This window comes from Paracoccidioides brasiliensis (genome assembly GCF_000150735.1).
Source record: "Paracoccidioides brasiliensis Pb18 unplaced genomic scaffold supercont2.2, whole genome shotgun sequence".
In the NCBI taxonomy this organism is placed as follows: domain Eukaryota; kingdom Fungi; phylum Ascomycota; class Eurotiomycetes; order Onygenales; family Ajellomycetaceae; genus Paracoccidioides; species Paracoccidioides brasiliensis.
This window is the reverse complement of record NW_011371359.1, coordinates 3,275,303-3,293,912: the sequence shown is the minus strand read 5'-3', so window position 1 is coordinate 3,293,912 and position 18,610 is coordinate 3,275,303. Positions and strand designations below refer to the sequence as shown.

The window sequence follows — 18,610 nt, the reverse complement described above, 5'->3', positions numbered from 1 at the left end:
ATTGCAGAGAAGAACCACTAGACAAGGTTTGTGAGCATGCAAATCACACATTACACATGCTACAGGAAGGAGGAGAATGAGATGATTAAGTTCTGGAACGAGACTCGTTTGGATCTTATTCTGTTCGTGCCATTGTTCTCTGGTTCTGATAAGCGAAGGCAAGGAATGTTAAGTCTGCAAACTCAAGGAATTCTCTTGCTTTCACTGGGGGCTAACGGAGGCGGATAAAGTCATTATTAGACGGGTGCAACAGGTGTCTGAGAAGATGGCCTGGAAGGTTGGGTTAAGTCACTCTGGAGTGGAGAAGTACAAGGGCTGCATCCATATAGTCGTGACCAGTGAGTGCACAGAGACCCAATGATGAGTTCGTTGTGCGGGACATGAGCCTGACGGACGCTGAGATGTGTAGAGGTCCTGTATACCTCAAAGCCTGGTAAGGGAAATTTCTGATTACAGTCGATAACTGCCGTCACAGATTCATGATGGTATGATGCTAAGCAGCATTTTGAAGTTTTATAATTTTGAAGAGTCTCAGTGGTTTGTCATTGTTACAGACCAGTTAGGTCCTTTGGAATCATTCCCACAACCATGTTAGCGGGCTGAAATCCTATGAGCTAACTAGTTATCTGGATTTCCATGGCGGGAATACGGAGAAGGACGCAACACTAACCGGGGTGCAGCAACCAGACCGGGCCCATTTTAACTAAGATAATTGCAGCCTTTACTTACTATTTATTTGTCGACAACTTGCTCCTGGCATGGTGGGGAACATGTGCTAAAGCATGGTCGATAGATGTCGACCTCCTTTAGCTGCTGGTCTTTCATTATTTGATCACTTTTCTTCTGTGTCTAGATATTTCAAATCGCCAATGCCGTTTCCAAGCCGCGGATGCCGCACTTGCAAGCGGAGGCGTGTGAAGGTGAGATTATTGGCATCCTTTTTAAATTATTGACAACGGATATTTCTGACAGTAGATTTCTCCAGTGTGATGAAGTACGTCCAATCTGCAGTCGATGTCAAAAAGCAAATCTCACATGCGAACAAGTTGAAAATAGCAACTTTATTTTTTTGAACGAAAACGAGTTCGTGATCGGTCGGCTCAAGCGCCCTCGCGGGCCCAATGTGAGTGCTAGATCCGAGTCCAAAGCTGGAGAGCGTGTCGAGAGTACTCCTTCAAAGAATAAAACGAAGGGCTTGCACGTCTCTTCTGACAATGCGGTTGAGGATCTTGTAAGACGGGCCCTCGAGCCACAGATAAATATTACACCGACTCATGAGGTTTCCTTGGACCAGTATGCCGTGTTTCATTACTACCGGAACTTCCTTCAGATGGAGCACATTATCCCTGGTATTGTAGACAGCCACTTGAAACACATCATGGCTGGTTGCTGCTTCTCTCAACCGCAATCTGTCCTCGGTCATGCGATATTCGCGGTTTCCTACGCTACATTTGCGCGGGCCGAGAAAAGTTATTCCGCCTTAACTCGGGGAGCGACCGCGTACTTGAGGGCCCTGATGAAAACGAAGATGTTGTTATGTAATGCCAGCTATGCAAAGGACGATGAGGTCCTCCTTGCTGTAATGCTTTTAAGCTTTTATGAGAACGCTGCGATGGACTCGCGCGCACCACCTGTTTCCGGTCTTGTTCTCCTAAATTTAGTTTCACGAAGCTTTGCGCACCATGATGGCGCTTTGGCCTTACTCGGCCTGCGACGGAAGCAAAACCAGCGAACCAAATGTGGTCTGGGGTTGGACAAAGTGGTCCGCCGGCAACTTTTGAGATCGCTACTCCTACGGAGCTCCGCTCCACCGTCATGGCTTGCGGATGGTGCCGAGTACGGAGAGGTCGGATCGTTGCTCGAACTGGATCGTTGTACGGTGGAAGTTTCGAAGATACGCGAGCGGGCAAAGAATCTACTTCTGCTTTCCCCAATATATTCACCAGTAGACTGGTACGGTAAAACGACGATTTTGAACCAACTTCTGGAAGATGCTTGGGCGACGGATGCTCTTTTGGTCTCCTGGACGAATAATCTGCCGATGCAGTATTTGTACAGCACCGTCGCAATACAGAACAACTGGTCCCACATCAAGCTTTTCGATCGCACTGCTGTTCACATATATCCCACTGTCGGCCAAGCAGCAATGTGGAACCGTTATCGTGCAATTCGCCTCGCTCTGAACGAGGTCATTCTAAAGATATTATCTATCCTAGACGAAATCACAAATTCTGTCGGCACAACTGAGTCCCTGGCAGCAGCTGTCAAACTGACAATCAAGCGGATGTCAGATGATCTCTGCAGAAGTGTGCCGTACATGTTAGGGATATTTGAAGCGATGGCTGCAGCTGGCCGTGACGCTGCTGTCATCACCAACGTTCCGGCTTCAAGGAGAATAACCGTAAAAGCTACCACGGGGGCACTTCTCTGCTGGCCGCTGGCTATGACGGCAATGATGTGCGCAATAATACCTGACAAAAACCTGCAATATCTAAGGGTTTGCATGCTGGAAGTAAGCGAGGTTGTCCATGACGGTGTGCTCGAAAGGATGGCAGCTGCTTTTCCGCAAGAACCTACTCCTGTGGGTGGGCGGTGATGCTTTTTTCATGGAAACTCCCGGCATTGTTGTTTGTTGTATTGGGTCTCCTCTGTATAAGTTAGTTACTGCTTTTTGCAACGGCTGTTCATATTCCCTTGGATGCAAATTTGTAAGAGGGGCTGTCAATATAAAATGGAAAACATATTTATCCCATCAATGCGGAACATGGTTGAACCTCATATTCTCCCGAGACGGTTCCTGATATATGCGCTGGGAAAGTATCAGTACTTCAGGCCCCCAAAAAGGGGCTGTTGCAAGGCTGGAGGAAGGGTGGGGATCACTGACTAAGCCACGGACTTCCCCGCATTCCGCATCCCTCCCAAACGCGGAGGCGGGCCACACTGCAGAGTTTCAACCCCCTCACTCTCCTCCAATTCTCCGCGCTTCCTGTGTGTCTCCCCATCCACGGGTCCCGATGAAAGATGGACAGCTCACGAACAGCGGCCGACCGAGTGAGAAAGAAAAGCACGTCGGCATCCCGTAAATCTTTGACTTGCGAGTATTGTATCCGTCCCTTTGCCCGGCTGGAGCATCTTCAAAGGCATCTCCGCACACGTTGAGTGACCCACAACCCATACACCCTTTCGGGGCTTGCATGCTGTATTCATTTTCATCATCACCCTCAATGGCTGACCGATAATTGCAGACACGAAAGAAAAACCTTTTTCTTGTGATATCTGTTCCAAATCGTTCGCAAGAAGGTGAATCAAGTTTCTTGATTTGAAGGATTGCATCCTTTCAAGCCTTACTGATAAATCGAGTTACTGATAGTGACCTCCTTGTCCGCCATGAGCGCCTGGTACATCCGTTGGAGAGTAATTCAAGCCGCACTGAGAACCGAATAAAACCTTCCGTGGAGGTTTCGTCAACCCCAGCCCCTATACTACCTCCTGCTCCAACCCATGATAATCAAGTACTGGAACTACCGGAACCCGTGGGCGTTCAGACCCCCTCTGTGCCTCGTCCAGATGTCTCCGTTCACCCCTCCCAGATAGCTGAGCCAACCCAATTCAACCCCTCATGGGGATATGACCTTAACCTTCTTTCCCATGCTGCCAGTCATGTTGCCCTCGAAGGGCAACAGGAAGCGGTCAGCCCCATCCGCAAACCCTCCGTTGTAGTTGTAGAGAAACCAATAGCTGAGAACTACAGCGTGGAACCGTCTATTTTAGACCTTGCGGACCTAGGGGACCCTGTTCAAGATTTCACAGTTTTCTTAGAAAGTGTAGGTCTATCCTCTGATTGGGACTCGGGTACGTTCTCGACGGTGGTTGAACAGGAGTCTATACTCCCTGGACCAATCCCCCCGCCCGCTTTTGGTACAAAGCAGTCAATCAACCCTCCAAGATACAATAACGGAGACCTGCTGAGTGATCAACGGACCTCCACGGATGAAGCTCCGTCTTTTTCAAATTTTGGATCCCGTTTACCTTCTCTCCAACCGGAATCCCGAGACCCAGAGGATCGTCTTGGAATTCCCGATGAAGCCGCGCAAACTAGACCAGCCTGGGACGTGTCAAATCAGGATAGACAACTTTTTATTGCTAGGCTGGAAGATTTTGCCAATGTGCTCCCTAAGTCTTTTGTACCTCCATCCAGGCATGCTCTCTCTCGCTTTTTCGCGGGATACATTAATGGACTTAACGAGCATCTTCCATTTATTCATGTTCCAACACTATCTGTGGCAAGGTGCCCTCCCGAGCTCAGCCTCGCATTGGCAGCTGCAGGATCCCATTACAGATTCGAAAATAATCGTGGAATCGATCTTTTTTACGCCTCGAAATCAATCCTTCTTGAACGAATTCGGCGCCGAGATGCGCGTCGAGTGCCACAAGTGTCATGGGGTTTTGGCGGGTCCAACCCTGGTTTACACGCCCCTCGAACTCCGTCTTCGATCTCGAATCCCGGTAACAGTCCATTCCAGCAACCATATCTTTCTGCTGTGGATGGCGACACCTATCCTGAGGAAGATTCTGATGCACAAATGGAAATTATTCGTACTTTTCTCCTTCTCACAGTGTTTGCCTCGTGGGAGAGGCATCCAGATTTGCTACGGGAGATACTTGCGCTTCAAAGCACTCTTGCCAGACTGGTTCGGGACCATGGCTTAGTAGAGTCTGCCCCATCGGCAGAAAATATCAGCTGGGAAGACTGGGTTCACAAGGAAGCCGAGAGGCGAACGAAACTTATCGTGTATTGCTTTTTCAACCTCCACTCCATTATGTATAATATACCTCCTTTGATTCTTAATTCAGAACTGAAGCTCAACATGCCAGCCCCTGCTGAAGAATGGAAAGCTCCCAACGCTGCTCAGTGGCGTCGCCTCCACCGCTCCCGTCTCGGAGGGGACATGTCATTTCAGGAAGCATTGATGAAACTTTTTATCAAAGCACCACAAAATAACGCTCCTAACTCCATATCTCCATTGGGAAATTATGTTTTAATCCATGCAATAATACAGCAGATTTTTTTCGCTCGACAGTTATGCCTCTCATCTCCCCTGATGCCTGGCACTAGTCTGCGGCCTGAAGACTTGTCAGTATTGGACTCTTCTCTAAGTGCATGGAAAACAGGCTGGAGGCGGACTCCCGAATCTAGTATCGACCCTCAAAGTCCTGCTGGACCTATCGCCTTTACGTCAACTGCCCTTCTTGGTTTAGCCTATATCAGGCTGCACCTAGATCTTGGCCCTTGTCGCAAACTTGTAACTCAAGATCCATCACAGATCGCGCGGGCACTCAACGAGTCACCTCCTGTTGTGCGGAGCCCGAGACTGACGATGGCATTACTCCACTCCGCCCACGCCCTTTCGATCCCAGTGCGCCTAGGGATAGACTTTGTTGCAAAGACTCACTCGTTTTTCTGGAGTATACAACACTCGATTTGCAGTCTCGAATGTGCTTTTCTTCTCAGCAGATGGCTACTTGCAATCCCAGCCACCCAGACTGAACAAAGGTTATCTGACCACGAAAGAAAATTACTGTTGTGGGTAAAGAGTATGATGGAGGAGACGGATATGGTGTTCAATGTGGCCAACATTGGCGATATCGATTTCATAAATGACTCTCTCAAGGTGAAGCAGCTCAGTGTTGCTGTTGTTCGTGTATGGTCAAGGACATTCAAAGGAAATACCAGCTGGCCTATAGTGGACCTCATTGGATCAAGTTTGGAGATATACGCTGACTTTCTGGAGATGTAGCCTGTTGCTACATATGCCTCTATTTTACACATGTATCTGGACCGCTGTCGATTTGTATTTTTGGGCGGTCGCGTACGAACTTGGGATATACCCACTAAATTCCGAAACTTCATGCTCTTGGATTTCTACAATAGTCCGATTAACCAATAACTATGAACCGGCCACCAGCCCCATGTTTTTCAAGCATTCCGTTTTGAGGGGCCGTTCTGGAATGGGTTGGCTAACACATCCCCTATCTGTCAATTCGTTTGGACACAGCTACAAATACCACCAGCCTCCTCTAGATCTGGGGCTGCCGACATCACCCTTCAAACGCCGGGGTTCCTGTCGATCTTTCTCTTAAATATCGCATCAGGTCGACGCGAGATAACAACTCAGCGTCTTCTCCCACTATTTCATATCTTATGCTCCACCCTTTTCAATTCTGCAAAACCTTCAGGCTACAAGACCGAGGAAGGTGTCAAAGCAAATGCCTCTTGCCGTTGTCACCGGCACGCGTTTGAGCACCCTTATTTCATTTTCACAATACCCTCGCTCAAAAACCACTCGGGATACAATTCCTCATTCGCCTCCTCTAACCATTTCAGCCCCTTCAGTGTATATGATTGCTAAATCCCTTTCCTACCCCCGTTGGTATTTATTTTTGCTTTTATTTAATACCCCAAATCCACGGCTTGAATGATACATTGATGTAAGGAAATGTCTTGCTTGCCTCACGCACGTTACCCTTGAATGGAGATATCAACATGTCTGAGAAATGAAACCTCTGTCAACTAAGAGCAGGAAAGGGAAATGTTAACCCAATTTTATCCAGCAGGATGGGTTTCGATTTCGTGTTTTATTTTATTTTATAATTTGTTTTAGCCTTTGAGCTAGGTTTTGTTGGGAATGGATGTTCATGTTATTTTTTTATAAAAAAAAAAAAAAAGAAAGAAAGAAAGAAAGAAAAATAGGGGGCAAGCTAGGATGGCGAACAGGGAATTTGGTGCTTTAACTAACCCCATACATCGATGATGACAGGGTCCCCGGCTAGTTGCACGACACAAAGAGTTTCGCTACCCTTTTTCCCTTCGGGACTTTGGTCAAGGAATGAGATTTCCTCGTTTGGTTACTCCTCTAGTATTGAATAAATATTTGACATGGCCTACGACATACCCTTCTGTTGCATATTTATATATTTGATTTAAGATAGATATTATTCCGAGTTTTTGAATTTCGTACGTCTCTCTGGCTTCACCTACTAACGTACTTTTCGTACCAAGGCGAGATAGATAAGTTTGATTTTCCTGTGTTTATCTGAGCTATGCGCACAGCTGTACTCTAATCCTGTGGGATGATTAATCTCTTACATTGGATCATAAGCTAGCTAATCTATATATGCAGTGGAGAGTGGCCACTGGGGCAACAGCGCAACAGCTAATCTGTATACATATCGACAATTTTTTCCCTTTTTTAAATTATTTTTATTATTTTTATTATTTTGTGTTATTTTTAATTATATTTTTCTTCTGCGGATCTGAGGTATTAGTATTTATTACATTATGATTTTGAAGGAAAATATGGTTACCAGAATGTCTATAATGATACATAAATAAGCTTCATCTCACATCTGCATATAAATGAGAACATAATAATCAATGATCATTCTAATCATCAGTGAAGTGATATCAGTAGTACAACGTCTCAAATGAACATAAAATCAGGATGTCATTACTATGCATGATTTTACTGCTCCTTCATCTCATTTAATCTCAAAATCACACTCATAGGGATGAACCTCAGAGCAGACATTGATCTCTCCAACTCTGCAACATCATGTCCCTTGTCGGTGTTGACACTGCTGTTTGGTTCCCTATTTCCTGTACTTGCTGCCGCCGCTCTTCTTGCTGGCACAGATGTGCTTCTAGAACCTATTGCCGATTTCAGGTATACAGGTAGCTGGGCCGTTCTCAGGGAGCTATCGAGGCTGGCGTTGGCATTGGAAATCTTATTGTTACTGAGAGTCGATGAATGTTTATCGCTATCCATATTTTCACTGGGTGTTGATTGAGATGATTTCCATCGTCTCAGACGGCTCTCATGTTGTGTTAAGTTTGGCACTGTGACTCGTCCGAGGTGAGCGGGTGCCGTGCCTCCTCTGAGCATTGAGTCATGTTTATCGATGCCAGTATTGACGATGGCAAAATTGTATACCTGGTGCAGGATAATTCTAAGGGTTAGTCGCATGAGGCTTACTTGAAGCAGGATGCATGCAAACCATGATCATCCATTTCTACTCTCTTCACCTTTTTTGTCTTTTTGGTGTACATATTTTTCAGGAATTAATACGGGAAAGATACTAACGTTGGAGACTTACGCGGGGGAATAGATGTTTGTCGATAAGATGCATTCTTCGTTTCTGAAATGTTGAGCACTTCCTATCGCAGCCCTCGACGAAACATGTAAACTACGCCAGAGTTAGCATAAACTGTGGCTATTGTGGGTAACTTGTGTGGAAACCAAAATGAAATTGAAAGAAGTAATACCGTCTTCTCTCCCTTCTCTCTCCGCGCTGCAATCAGTGGATCGTGGTGTTCCTCAATGTGCAGGGTAAGAAAATGGGCAGTGGGAAAATTTTTTCCACACGCTGAGCATCGGTTAACATGAGTTTGAGCGTAATGGACCTCGTAGTCCTCATAAGTCGAAAATGAAACGGCTTCTCTGTGAGGCGGTAAGGTGCAACGCATTACTCCGTGGTTCTCATTTTGGTCGTTCAGATGCACAAGTTTGCCTCGAGGAGAAGTTGGCGATTGCATGGTGGGCGCGCCTGGTTGAGGGCTGCCAGAAGAATCTGCCGACTCCGATGCATAATGCTTGTCGCGTGAGCGTTTGGCCATTGCTTTTTCATATTATGTTTCGAAACTAAAGGAGAGGGAGGGGTTTCTCTCTCCGTCTCTCTGGCAGGAGCTAGCACGGACAGAACACAAGGGAGGCCGTGCTTTGTTGCTTGAATTGTTTATCCAAGTTCCATGTACCTATGTGGATATCCCAACAAGGAGAAATCTACACGATATTGAGCAGAAGCCCAAGCGCATGGAGGCAGCTAGTTGCGTTCAGATTCAAGGCGATAGAGAACCGATGAACATAGATGGACGTGTCGAGGAGGTGGAAGTACAAAGTAAACAGATTATGCTAAGGCAAAACCTATCGATAGAATAGCTCATCCCAATACGCAGTTCCATTAGCCAAGCAGCAGTGTATATATGTATGTCTCTGCCTGAGAAATCGATTTGTGTGATATTTCGCTGTATGACTGAATGAGCCACTAGGTAACTAACTAGTTACAAGAATGACGCTGACGATGACTAAGCAAGAAGTTTGAACTTTGCCCGCCTCCGTTCTAATATACACAGTTTTCACCTCACTTTTGAGCCAAGGGGAAATCTGAAATTCAAGAGGAGCAACGAGGAAGCAGCTGAGTTGCCCATCATGCCGCTCGCAAAGTCGAAAAGTAATGTTGGGCTGGGGAACAGTTTGATGAACGATCGGTTTGGAAAAGGCAGAGGTGCTGATCGCAAGAAAGTTTCCTACAATTCTGGTGCCGTTCGACGAACCGGTTCTTCTGGCGAGAAGTACATCACCAACGCAGCAGAGGAGGCATCATGGGTTAAAATGCGAAGTATTACTGAGCAAGGTTCTCTGGATGAATTTCTGAGTACCGCGGAGCTTGCTGGCACGGATTTTACGGCGGAGAAACTCAACAATGTCAAAATCATACACACCGATCAGAAGAACCCATATCTGCTCTCTGCAGCTGATGAGAGGGCTGCTGTTAATAAACACCAGCGGAATCGTGGCAGATTAACGGTACCCCGCCGCCCGCAATGGGACGAAACGACAACCCCGCAACAGTTGGATAAGTTGGAGCGCGAGAGTCTGCTCGACTGGAGGAGGGGGCTTGCTGAGTTGCAGGAACACCAGGATCTCTTGTTGACACCATTTGAAAGAAATTTGGAAGTATGGAGACAGCTGTGGAGGGTTATCGAAAGATCGGATTTGGTCGTGCAAATTGTTGATGCGAGGAATCCGTTACTTTTCAGATCTGAGGATCTAGAAAAATATGTAAAGGAGGTGGATCCGAAGAAGCGGAACCTGTTACTGGTCAATAAAGCAGATATGATGACAGATTTTCAGCGAGAAATATGGGCGGAGTACTTTGAAGAGCATGGTATCAACTACAAGTTTTTTTCTGCTGCATTGGCTAAGGAGAGCCTCGAGGCGATGGAATTGGCTAACAAGGACGAGGATAATGATGGTAATGACTCAGAGGATGGGGAACTTGCCAGTGATACCAAAAAGATGAATATTCAAGTTGCGGAAGGACGCTCGAATGATGAAGGCTCAGAGGAAGAGGAGGAGGAGGATGATGATGATGGCGTGTCACTCCCTAATACTCGGGATACGCGTACTAAGATTCTTACGATTGACGAGCTTGAAGATCTTTTCCTTACAGCTGCACCAAACATAAAGCCAAAAGACGGGGACAGAGGAAAACCCAAACCAATTACAATTGGCCTTGTCGGATATCCCAATGTTGGTAAATCTAGCACAATAAATGCTCTCCTTGGCGCAAAGAAAGTATCAGTATCCGCCACGCCGGGGAAAACAAAACATTTCCAAACCCTCTATCTCTCGCCTAACTTCCTCCTGTGTGACTGCCCCGGCCTAGTTTTTCCCAACTTTGCAACGACAAAAGCGGAGCTTGTTGTGAACGGTGTTCTACCTATAGATCAGCTTCGCGAATTCCTAGGTCCAGCAGGAATCGTTGCTCAGCGGATTCCAAAAATTTTCCTAGAAGCTGTCTATGGTATGAAAATTCATATGCGTCCTCTCGAGGAGGGAGGCACTGGTGTCCCCACAGCGTCAGAAGTTCTTCGTGCATATGCGCGGGCTCGAGGATTTTCCACAACAGGTCTTGGCCAACCCGACGAATCCCGCGCTGCTAGATATATATTAAAGGATTACGTCAGTGGGAAGCTACTGTTCTGTCACCCGCCACCTGCCTCTGAATCTGACATTGAAGCTGGAAAGAAACCGATTGATCCAGCAGAGTTTAATCGAGAGTTATACGACATCGACCATCTCCCTCCTAAAAGACGAGAGGCCCTTCTCCACCACGGCGCATCATCAACGTTCTTATCTGAGCTTGACGGATCATCCCGCCATTTTGATGCCAATGCAGACACAAATAGCAACGTCTTGTCAGTCCAGTCTTCCGCTGCTTCCCATCCTGAGGGCGCCCGCTCGCGGAAGATCGACTCAGGGTTCTTCCCGGCAGTGGGTTCAGGTGGAGCAGAACAACTCAAAATGCCGTTTAATTACCAGTACACGCAACAAGGAGCTATCCAGAGACAGAAAGAGCTTTCTGGTCGGAAACAAAAGGTGATGGTAGCGTTGGAAAACGGGATTGATCCTTCAGAGGTTAGGGGGGTTGGCAAGAAACATTTCAAGGGTGGGAAGAGAAAGGCAATAGAGCAAAAGAAGAAGGCGAAGGCTAAAGAAGGGGATGGTGATTTCTATTAGACGGTTGAGAATATCTGTGTGGGCGGGGATTTTAAGTTCATGTCTTCGGTCCGGATACTATGGATGGGTCTGTTTTGCTGATTGATCTCTTGAATTGATGAGTGAATGAACACTAGAATCAAAAAGAGGTAAATGCTTAATATTTATGATTGTATTTGCTGTTGCTTGGGGATGATTGGTTTCCCTCACAACTCATGCTTGGTTAATCACAGAGTGTGAATGAATCAAGTATGCTTGATCAAGCATTCATGGCCCATTTTTGTTATGATATGGTGTTAACGATAATCACCAATTTCTTCATTTAGATTGAGGTTCAACTCTCTCCACTGAAATGAAGCTGTGGCAATGAATAGAAAATTTAGTTTGCATTTCCTTTCGGGTCCAGCATATCACTTAACCATTCCATTTTCTCCTCGGTCATTTACTGCCTCAGGTCTTTTAGCGACCCACTTTCTGTCCCTGATCCCTCTTCAGTTCCGATCCCTCTTCAGTTCCGATCCCCCTTCTGGCCCTGATCTGTCGTCTGGTCCTGATCTCCCTTTCACTCCCGATCCAATTTCCGGTCCATATTCCCGTTTATCTGGCCCTTTCCCTATTCGTCATGGGGACCTCTCACCATCTCGCCTTGAGGCGTTCTTTATGTGGCGTGCAATATTCAGTGGGAGACACAGATGTGATTTTATTGCAACGGATGAACAGTAATGCATGGTATTTTACCTACACATGATATTAGTCCAGAATATATCTTCCTTGAACTCCAAACACGTTTTGCGGATATATCCACACATGTTTGTAAGAAATTTCGTATGTGAATGAAGTGGGTTAAAAATAGGATAACTGAAGATATAGCAATGACAACTACCGAAATTGTATAATATGAAACATGGCTCGAATTAGCTTTGAACTCTAGATTTATCAAGAGTCAACTTAGGATTTGACGGCTTATTTTATAAGATCAAGTACTGCGAGGCATAATTACCAAAGATATTTGGTGGTTTTGAACATGTATTAGAGACCTCGATGGTTATGGTAGGTAGAGAAACAATAAGCGTCCTGAGATCAATGGTTGTGTTGTGAACGTCTGAAATATAAGACTGTTTGACCAAGGGTTCGGATGGGCAGAGAGCATGGAGATACTTATGGCTGTTCTATTGGACTGCCTCTCCTAATGCAGTGGGGGAGTCTATATCAAACAAATGCAGATAGCTTCCATGATTCAGAGAATGGAAAAAGGCCGTAGTAAAATACTACAAATGATATGGAACAAGAACTGAACGACAAGCATGTCTCTTGCGCCTGCGGGCACGTATTCTATTACAACTGAGATGCAAGGACATAAGGTGAATCCCACTGTGGAAAGGCGAGTTTATCCGAGGGACATCGGATCAAAGCGTGAAGAAAGTTCTCTGAACGGGATGGTATTTCAAAGTGAATAGAAGTTTGCATGATTGCAATTATTTGTGGCATAAGACTTCACCGGGATTTCGCCGAGTTAGCTGCTGGCATATTGAAGTGGCAATGGATAGTAGCACGCGGTGATCTGGATGGATTCCTGGTATTGTTCCAAAGATGATTTGGGCCATGACAATAACTCGAACCCAGGATAAGGCCAAGGGGAGCGCTGAGTCTCATAGAGACAGATAGCGAACCAGATATAAGCCGGAAGACCTGGCTTGTTATTGTAAGGGATTCATTCCTGCGACGATGTCTACATCAGGGGTGAAATCCGAGTAAAGCATTGTGCTATGAATGATTGTCGCTTGAGCAAAAGAATCCAGAGGCAGGATAAGACGAAAACCTTTAGTTGTACAAAATGACACGAAATGTAGGATAAACCGTAAAGCCAACTCATGAAAGGTTTTTCGGTATGTTGTAAAAGCAACGTCGTTAGCGCTTGGGTTGGAAGTGGAAAAGGTGTTGCATCACATGACTTGGGCTCAATGAATCCATCGAACAACGATTTATTTCACTTGAGGATAACTAAAAGATAACGAACTTTTTTTAATTTCATCCTATCCTTGCCCAGATCACGACAACGAGACACCCCACCCAGCTACACCCGCATGAATTCATCGTACCCAGATATTTGCCACATATAGATACGGCAAGCATACAACAATTCTTCTCCTGCCACCGGAGTTAACCATCGGAGTAACCATGCCTCCCCGAAGGCAATGGATGTAAGCCATCATATCTGCCCTGGCTCAAGTAAAAGAGGTTTTGGTGAGAGCATGGCATGGCTAACGCATAGTGCCTTTTGACATCGCTAGTGATAAAAAATCTGCCACCACCTATCAGCTCTTTCACAGGTCCCAAAACGACCCCTTAATTCACGATGCGGAGGCAGACGATAGAGTTCTCCATAGGGTGTCGGGTGCCCCCATAACAGAATCGCCCTCTATACCTCTAAAAACTACCAAAACAACAGCCAAGAATCTTGCGGAACTCGAGAAGGAATTTGGAGGTGCTCAGGTCCGCAAGAATGAAGGAGAGGCTGCTAATTATGGGATATACTATGATGATTCGCAATATGACTACATGCAACATCTTCGAGACTTAGGCAGGAGTGGAGATGGACAGTCGCATTTCATTGAAGCAGTCCCGGTTAAGGGGAAAGGGAAGGCCAGGACTGTGAAGCTTGAGGATGCTTTACGAGAGACTTCATTGGATGATGGAGATGACCTTGGCTCAGTCTATGATGATATCCTGTCTACAGCATCGACTTACTCTCGGAAGCCCACATATCAAGATCAACAGAACGTCCCCGATTCGATTGCTGGTTTTCAACCCGATATGGATCCACGGCTGAGAGAAGTTCTAGAGGCTCTTGAAGATGATGCATTTGTGGATACGGATGACGCCGGGGATTTATTCGAATCCCTTGTCCAAGGTGGGCCGGATGCCGAAGTGGATCCCAGCGAATGGAAAGATACCTTTATTGAAGATGACGATGAAGGCTGGGAATCGGATGCAACGGAGAAAGCACCAGAGCAACCAAGCGTAAGCACCACCTATGCCGAATCACCCGCCAAAGGACCCATGGACGATGTGCAAATTCCAGACACAGTTGCCGGCGAGGGAGACTGGCTCCGCAACTTCGCGCAGTACAAGAAGGACATTAAATCGAAACCCGCCCCGCCTCTCATCCACGGGGATACTGGCTCCGTCTTACGAGCCGGAACCGTGGCGTCCACAATGTACACGGCGGGCGGGACCCCCGTCCGTAGAAAGAAGCGCAAAGGTGCACTCACAAACTCAACCGCATACTCCATGACCTCATCATCTCTTGCGCGAACAGAGGGACATCGCCTGCTCGATGACAGGTTTGAAAGAATTGAGGCGCTCTACGCGCTAGATGAAGAGGGCGAGGACTATGATGGCGCCAGTTTGGTGGATGATATGTCTGTGGTGAGCGGGATGTCCAAGGTTTCTGAAGTGCCCAGTCTTGTTAGCGGTGGGACACCGCTCCGATCGGATTTCAATCAGATTATGGATGGCTTTCTGGAGGGTTGGGAGGATCGTGGTGTTCATGCCAAGAGGAAAGGGGCCAAGGGCAAGAGGGGTAAGAATGGGAATGAGGCTATTGGGATGAAAATGTTGGATGAGATCAGGCAGGGCCTTGGACCGGCCAAGTTGCCTGGGAGGGTGTAGGGAACCTCCATTTTATCCATTCAGTCTTTGGATTCTGCGGTCCTACTCCGGATTTTACTGATTGCATGTGTTGGGTACTTATTTACTTGTCGGGTTTGAGGCGTTTGTTTTGTGTTTGTTTTGTGCATTGGCTTGGGACATGAACGATGTTCTCACAAAAACGCATTGGTCTTGGGATAGACAAAAGGGGTTCACCCCGAAGGTTGGTGAAAGGAACGTGGATACGATCATGCCAAAAAGATTGTGATAATCCACCAAAACATATTTTTATAATTTGTACACATCTATTCCTTAAATTCTACAAAGGATATTGTTAAAATATGATCCCGCTACATGTGATATAATATTCATACGCATGCCCAAAGGCTCCGTTCCAATCTGCAAGAACCTACAAAGCCCCCCCAACCTTCTCCACAATCCATATAGCTAATCGTACATTCCACCTTACCCTCCGCTCTTCTTTCCTCAAATCATCTCTGGACATAACACTGGCATCTTTCTGCAACCACTCTGTTTCCTCAGCTAACCTCTGTTTCAACGCCTCGTTGGACGTCACCACGATAGCACCAACCTCCAAATCAAGGCCATAACTTCTTTTCGTGAAATTACTGCTCCCTACAAACGTAATGCTCGGCTGCTGTTCCCCGGGAAGGGTTACCCAAAGGCCCTTGGCATGGTAGCTCCATCCTCCCGATTCACCGACAGTTCCCCGCCGCCATTCCTTCCATTGGATGGAGTTTGCTCTCTGCGCTTCCGCAACGCAGTCCAGGAATCTTGCGGATAGATGGGTGTATGCTGCCGGAAGCATACCTGAGACACCAGCTGAACCATAAAACCCGTTTGCCCAGGGTGAGGCGGTAAGGACCGTACCTTGGGGCTTGGAAACGGTAGCTTTTGATGGGGATGTGCTGGATATTAACAGTGAAGAAAGGACGGGATGGATGTTGAAGTACCCCGCTGTGAAGAGCCACCTGGAGTTAGCTAGAGCGGGGGTGGTGGAAAGGAGGCTGAGGAGCTTTGTCACGGCGGGATACTCTGTGGATTCGTCGGGTCTTAATAATGGGCTAAACTGCGCTACCGGATATACGAATGTTGGTTTAGATGACGCTGGCAGCGGCAGAGCCTTGGATTTCAATGGCCTAACTAATGGCGCCAAAACTGTAGATGCATGTGAAATGAAGTTCTCTCGATCATCGAGGGGTGACGGGGCTCCATTCGAAGCTGGCCAGGACAAAGTATATCCTAATTTATCCTTTGAGTCCGAAAGCATCTGAAAACTGAGGCTGCATACCCCATTGTGAATTCGGGAGTAATAGTCTGTGAGCGGTTTAGAGTTAAAAACATGATATCTGTCTACTCGATTCGAAAAGTAGTCGTTGGAGAGGTTTGCTCTGATAGAGACACGTTAGAAAAAAAAATTGGCGTCCATATATATAGAATGGCACAGTGATCTCACACCCGGAAAGTATTATTTCATTATCAATGCCATACAACTTCATATGCTGCAGGCCCCATCCTTCATTTATTCTTCTTGGAATGATTCGCTTTCTCAATCCAGTGAGGTTGGGAGTGTGAAACATCCGTATTTCTACGCGATCTGGTCCATGCTCTGAAACTAGAGAAGCTAGAAGGGATGCACAGGATTGACCCGGGGTCTCGCGAGTCCCTCTCAAAGCGTCTGTCAGGATCGACACTTGGAGCTCTGGGTTCTTCCGTAGAGCTCCATTGATAATGCCAATAAGTTCATATTCCGTTTTGCCAATATATAGTGTTGAGAGATATATTCTCCTTTTTGCATTTCGAATTTTATCCTAAAGTGAAGAACTCCGTTAACACCATTTATACCTGCATATCAGAGCTAACTGGATCTAGCCTACGTACCTTGAGAGCTTCGTAGAACGCAGTTGGAGAGTCCAAAATGTTAATTTGAGAGGCTTGTATTTCAAATCGAGGTGCAATATTATCCAGTTCAACTGTAATCACCCCAAGTGGTGATGCGGAGGAAGGATGGGCTGGTGCAGGGCTTGGATGCGATGTGAATTTGCGGATAGAACATCGTCGTGGAAGCATAGGCCTGCGACGACAAGAGTAGCTTATGGCTTGTGGCCCAAGGCGCTTTATCATCATGAAAGAAATGAAGTAGTAATCCTGGTTAAATACAATGCCTCAACTGAGTGGGAACATGAAGACCCACGTATTTTCAATTATGATATTTATTCAGAGTATCTTCAGATATTTTGCAGTCTCCAACTCCCGAAGCTCTTGATAACTACGGCGAACCCAACGCTAAACCCCTTTCGGCCTCCCATCTCCAACTGACATCGAACATCGACCCAACTTCATCTCAGCCTATCCCGGGGAATTATCTGGACTATTGTCAACAACTTAGCTTCACTGCTTCTGCAAAGATGTCGACAATCCTCCGTACCGTTCGAAACCTGTGGAGGATTGGTTTCAAAGTTCGTTCCTCTTCGTTTTCCTGCTTGCAATTGCGTGTACTGACCACAACCATCTCTCTAGGAATATGGCCACCAAATGCAGGTACGCTTCAAATCCCGATAACGATATAGGTTTTGCTGCCTTCTAGCTGCCAAAATCTGTTGGCTTATTTTGCTGACTTGCTCACACGTTTGCGTTCGCATAATAGTATATTGGTTTGTCGCCCTCCCCGCATTGGTCCTACTGGGTACATACAAAGCTGACAGGAACGAACTCTCAACAGGTGATACCAAAGCCGGCACATTGATTGCTACGGACCGATATGGAAACAAATACTATGAGAACACGGATGAGCTACCACGTAGGCAATACCAGCTATCCATCCGTTACCAAATATGAGCATCCTATTGACACCTTTTCCCTTTCCACTATTAGTCCGAACGCGCTGGGTCGACTATAAAGAGAAAGAATTTGACCCATCCCAAATTGATGGTGGCTGGTATATTTTTCCTATCAAGCTTCAGAACTCGTTTTGGAGATTTCAATTCATTATCGCACTCTGGGCTAGAAAGTCATTCTGACCTATGGGATATTTTCTTATTCTAGGCACGCATGGCTGGCATACATGGTCGATAAGCCCCCAACTCAAGATGTGCTCATGCAGACTGGCGTGCGACCGTGGGAGTTATCAGAGCACCGACCAAACTTGACCCTTTCTCGCGCTGCTTATAAACCATATTCTACGTGAGTCGATCCCCTATTATGCGCGACCGCATCTTATCTCCCGCTTTATATGAAATGGAAACCGGTCACTATGGGCGCCATGCTTACAATTTCTCTTTTCTATATAGGGTGAGACCTAAATATTCTGCTTGGACTCCTGTAGCCGCGCCCCGATAGACATATGTCTGGATTCCGTGTGGTCTCTCCTGCAAACATTTCATCTGATCACTTGACTTTCAGAATTGGTATGTTTGTTTGTTGCAACCAGGACTTGTATATGTACCTTTTTCTATAAGATTACAGAAGGAAGGAATTGATGCTTTATTCGTATCGAAAGAATATTTTGAACAATATACATATGTATATATTTTCTATAAAAAGGGGACCAGGATGGAGTACTTAGGGATCTCGGCATCATGCTTCGTACACAACGGAAA

The 18,610-nt window shown here is 46.3% G+C and overlaps 7 protein-coding genes across 7 annotated transcripts; 5 read left to right on the top strand and 2 right to left on the bottom strand.

Moving 5' to 3' along the window:
• Positions 1-869: 869 nt before the first annotated feature.
• Positions 870-2,596, top strand: PADG_02229 (uncharacterized protein; the record flags this gene model as incomplete). Its single annotated transcript, XM_010758961.1, has 2 exons — positions 870-920; positions 986-2,596. 2 exons carry the CDS (start codon positions 870-872, stop codon positions 2,594-2,596), a joined length of 1,662 nt encoding a protein of 553 aa, XP_010757263.1.
• A 208-nt stretch (positions 2,597-2,804) lies between these two features.
• PADG_02228 (uncharacterized protein) lies at positions 2,805-5,798 on the top strand (the record flags this gene model as incomplete). Its single annotated transcript, XM_010758960.1, has 2 exons — positions 2,805-3,079; positions 3,371-5,798. The coding sequence occupies 2 exons, from the start codon at positions 2,805-2,807 to the stop codon at positions 5,796-5,798; spliced, it is 2,703 nt and encodes a 900-aa protein (XP_010757262.1).
• Positions 5,799-7,523: 1,725 nt separating this feature from the next.
• PADG_02227 (uncharacterized protein) lies at positions 7,524-8,674 on the bottom strand (the record flags this gene model as incomplete). Its single annotated transcript, XM_010758959.1, has 3 exons — positions 7,524-7,991; positions 8,155-8,244; positions 8,324-8,674. The coding sequence occupies 3 exons, from the start codon at positions 8,672-8,674 to the stop codon at positions 7,524-7,526; spliced, it is 909 nt and encodes a 302-aa protein (XP_010757261.1).
• A 592-nt stretch (positions 8,675-9,266) lies between these two features.
• PADG_02226 (uncharacterized protein) lies at positions 9,267-11,360 on the top strand (the record flags this gene model as incomplete). The annotated part of the gene is made up of 1 exon (XM_010759442.1): positions 9,267-11,360. One exon carries the CDS (start codon positions 9,267-9,269, stop codon positions 11,358-11,360), a length of 2,094 nt encoding a protein of 697 aa, XP_010757744.1.
• A 2,157-nt stretch (positions 11,361-13,517) lies between these two features.
• PADG_02224 (uncharacterized protein) lies at positions 13,518-15,011 on the top strand (the record flags this gene model as incomplete). The annotated part of the gene is made up of 2 exons (XM_010759441.1): positions 13,518-13,540; positions 13,631-15,011. The coding sequence occupies 2 exons, from the start codon at positions 13,518-13,520 to the stop codon at positions 15,009-15,011; spliced, it is 1,404 nt and encodes a 467-aa protein (XP_010757743.1).
• A 388-nt stretch (positions 15,012-15,399) lies between these two features.
• On the bottom strand, positions 15,400-17,135 carry PADG_02223 (CDP-diacylglycerol--glycerol-3-phosphate 3-phosphatidyltransferase; the record flags this gene model as incomplete). Its single annotated transcript, XM_010759440.1, has 3 exons — positions 15,400-16,402; positions 16,470-16,822; positions 16,893-17,135. 3 exons carry the CDS (start codon positions 17,133-17,135, stop codon positions 15,400-15,402), a joined length of 1,599 nt encoding a protein of 532 aa, XP_010757742.1.
• A 284-nt stretch (positions 17,136-17,419) lies between these two features.
• On the top strand, positions 17,420-18,350 carry PADG_02222 (uncharacterized protein; the record flags this gene model as incomplete). The annotated part of the gene is made up of 7 exons (XM_010758958.1): positions 17,420-17,470; positions 17,532-17,552; positions 17,659-17,665; positions 17,734-17,811; positions 17,886-17,949; positions 18,057-18,194; positions 18,302-18,350. The coding sequence occupies 7 exons, from the start codon at positions 17,420-17,422 to the stop codon at positions 18,348-18,350; spliced, it is 408 nt and encodes a 135-aa protein (XP_010757260.1).
• Between the last annotated feature and the right edge of the window lie 260 nt (positions 18,351-18,610).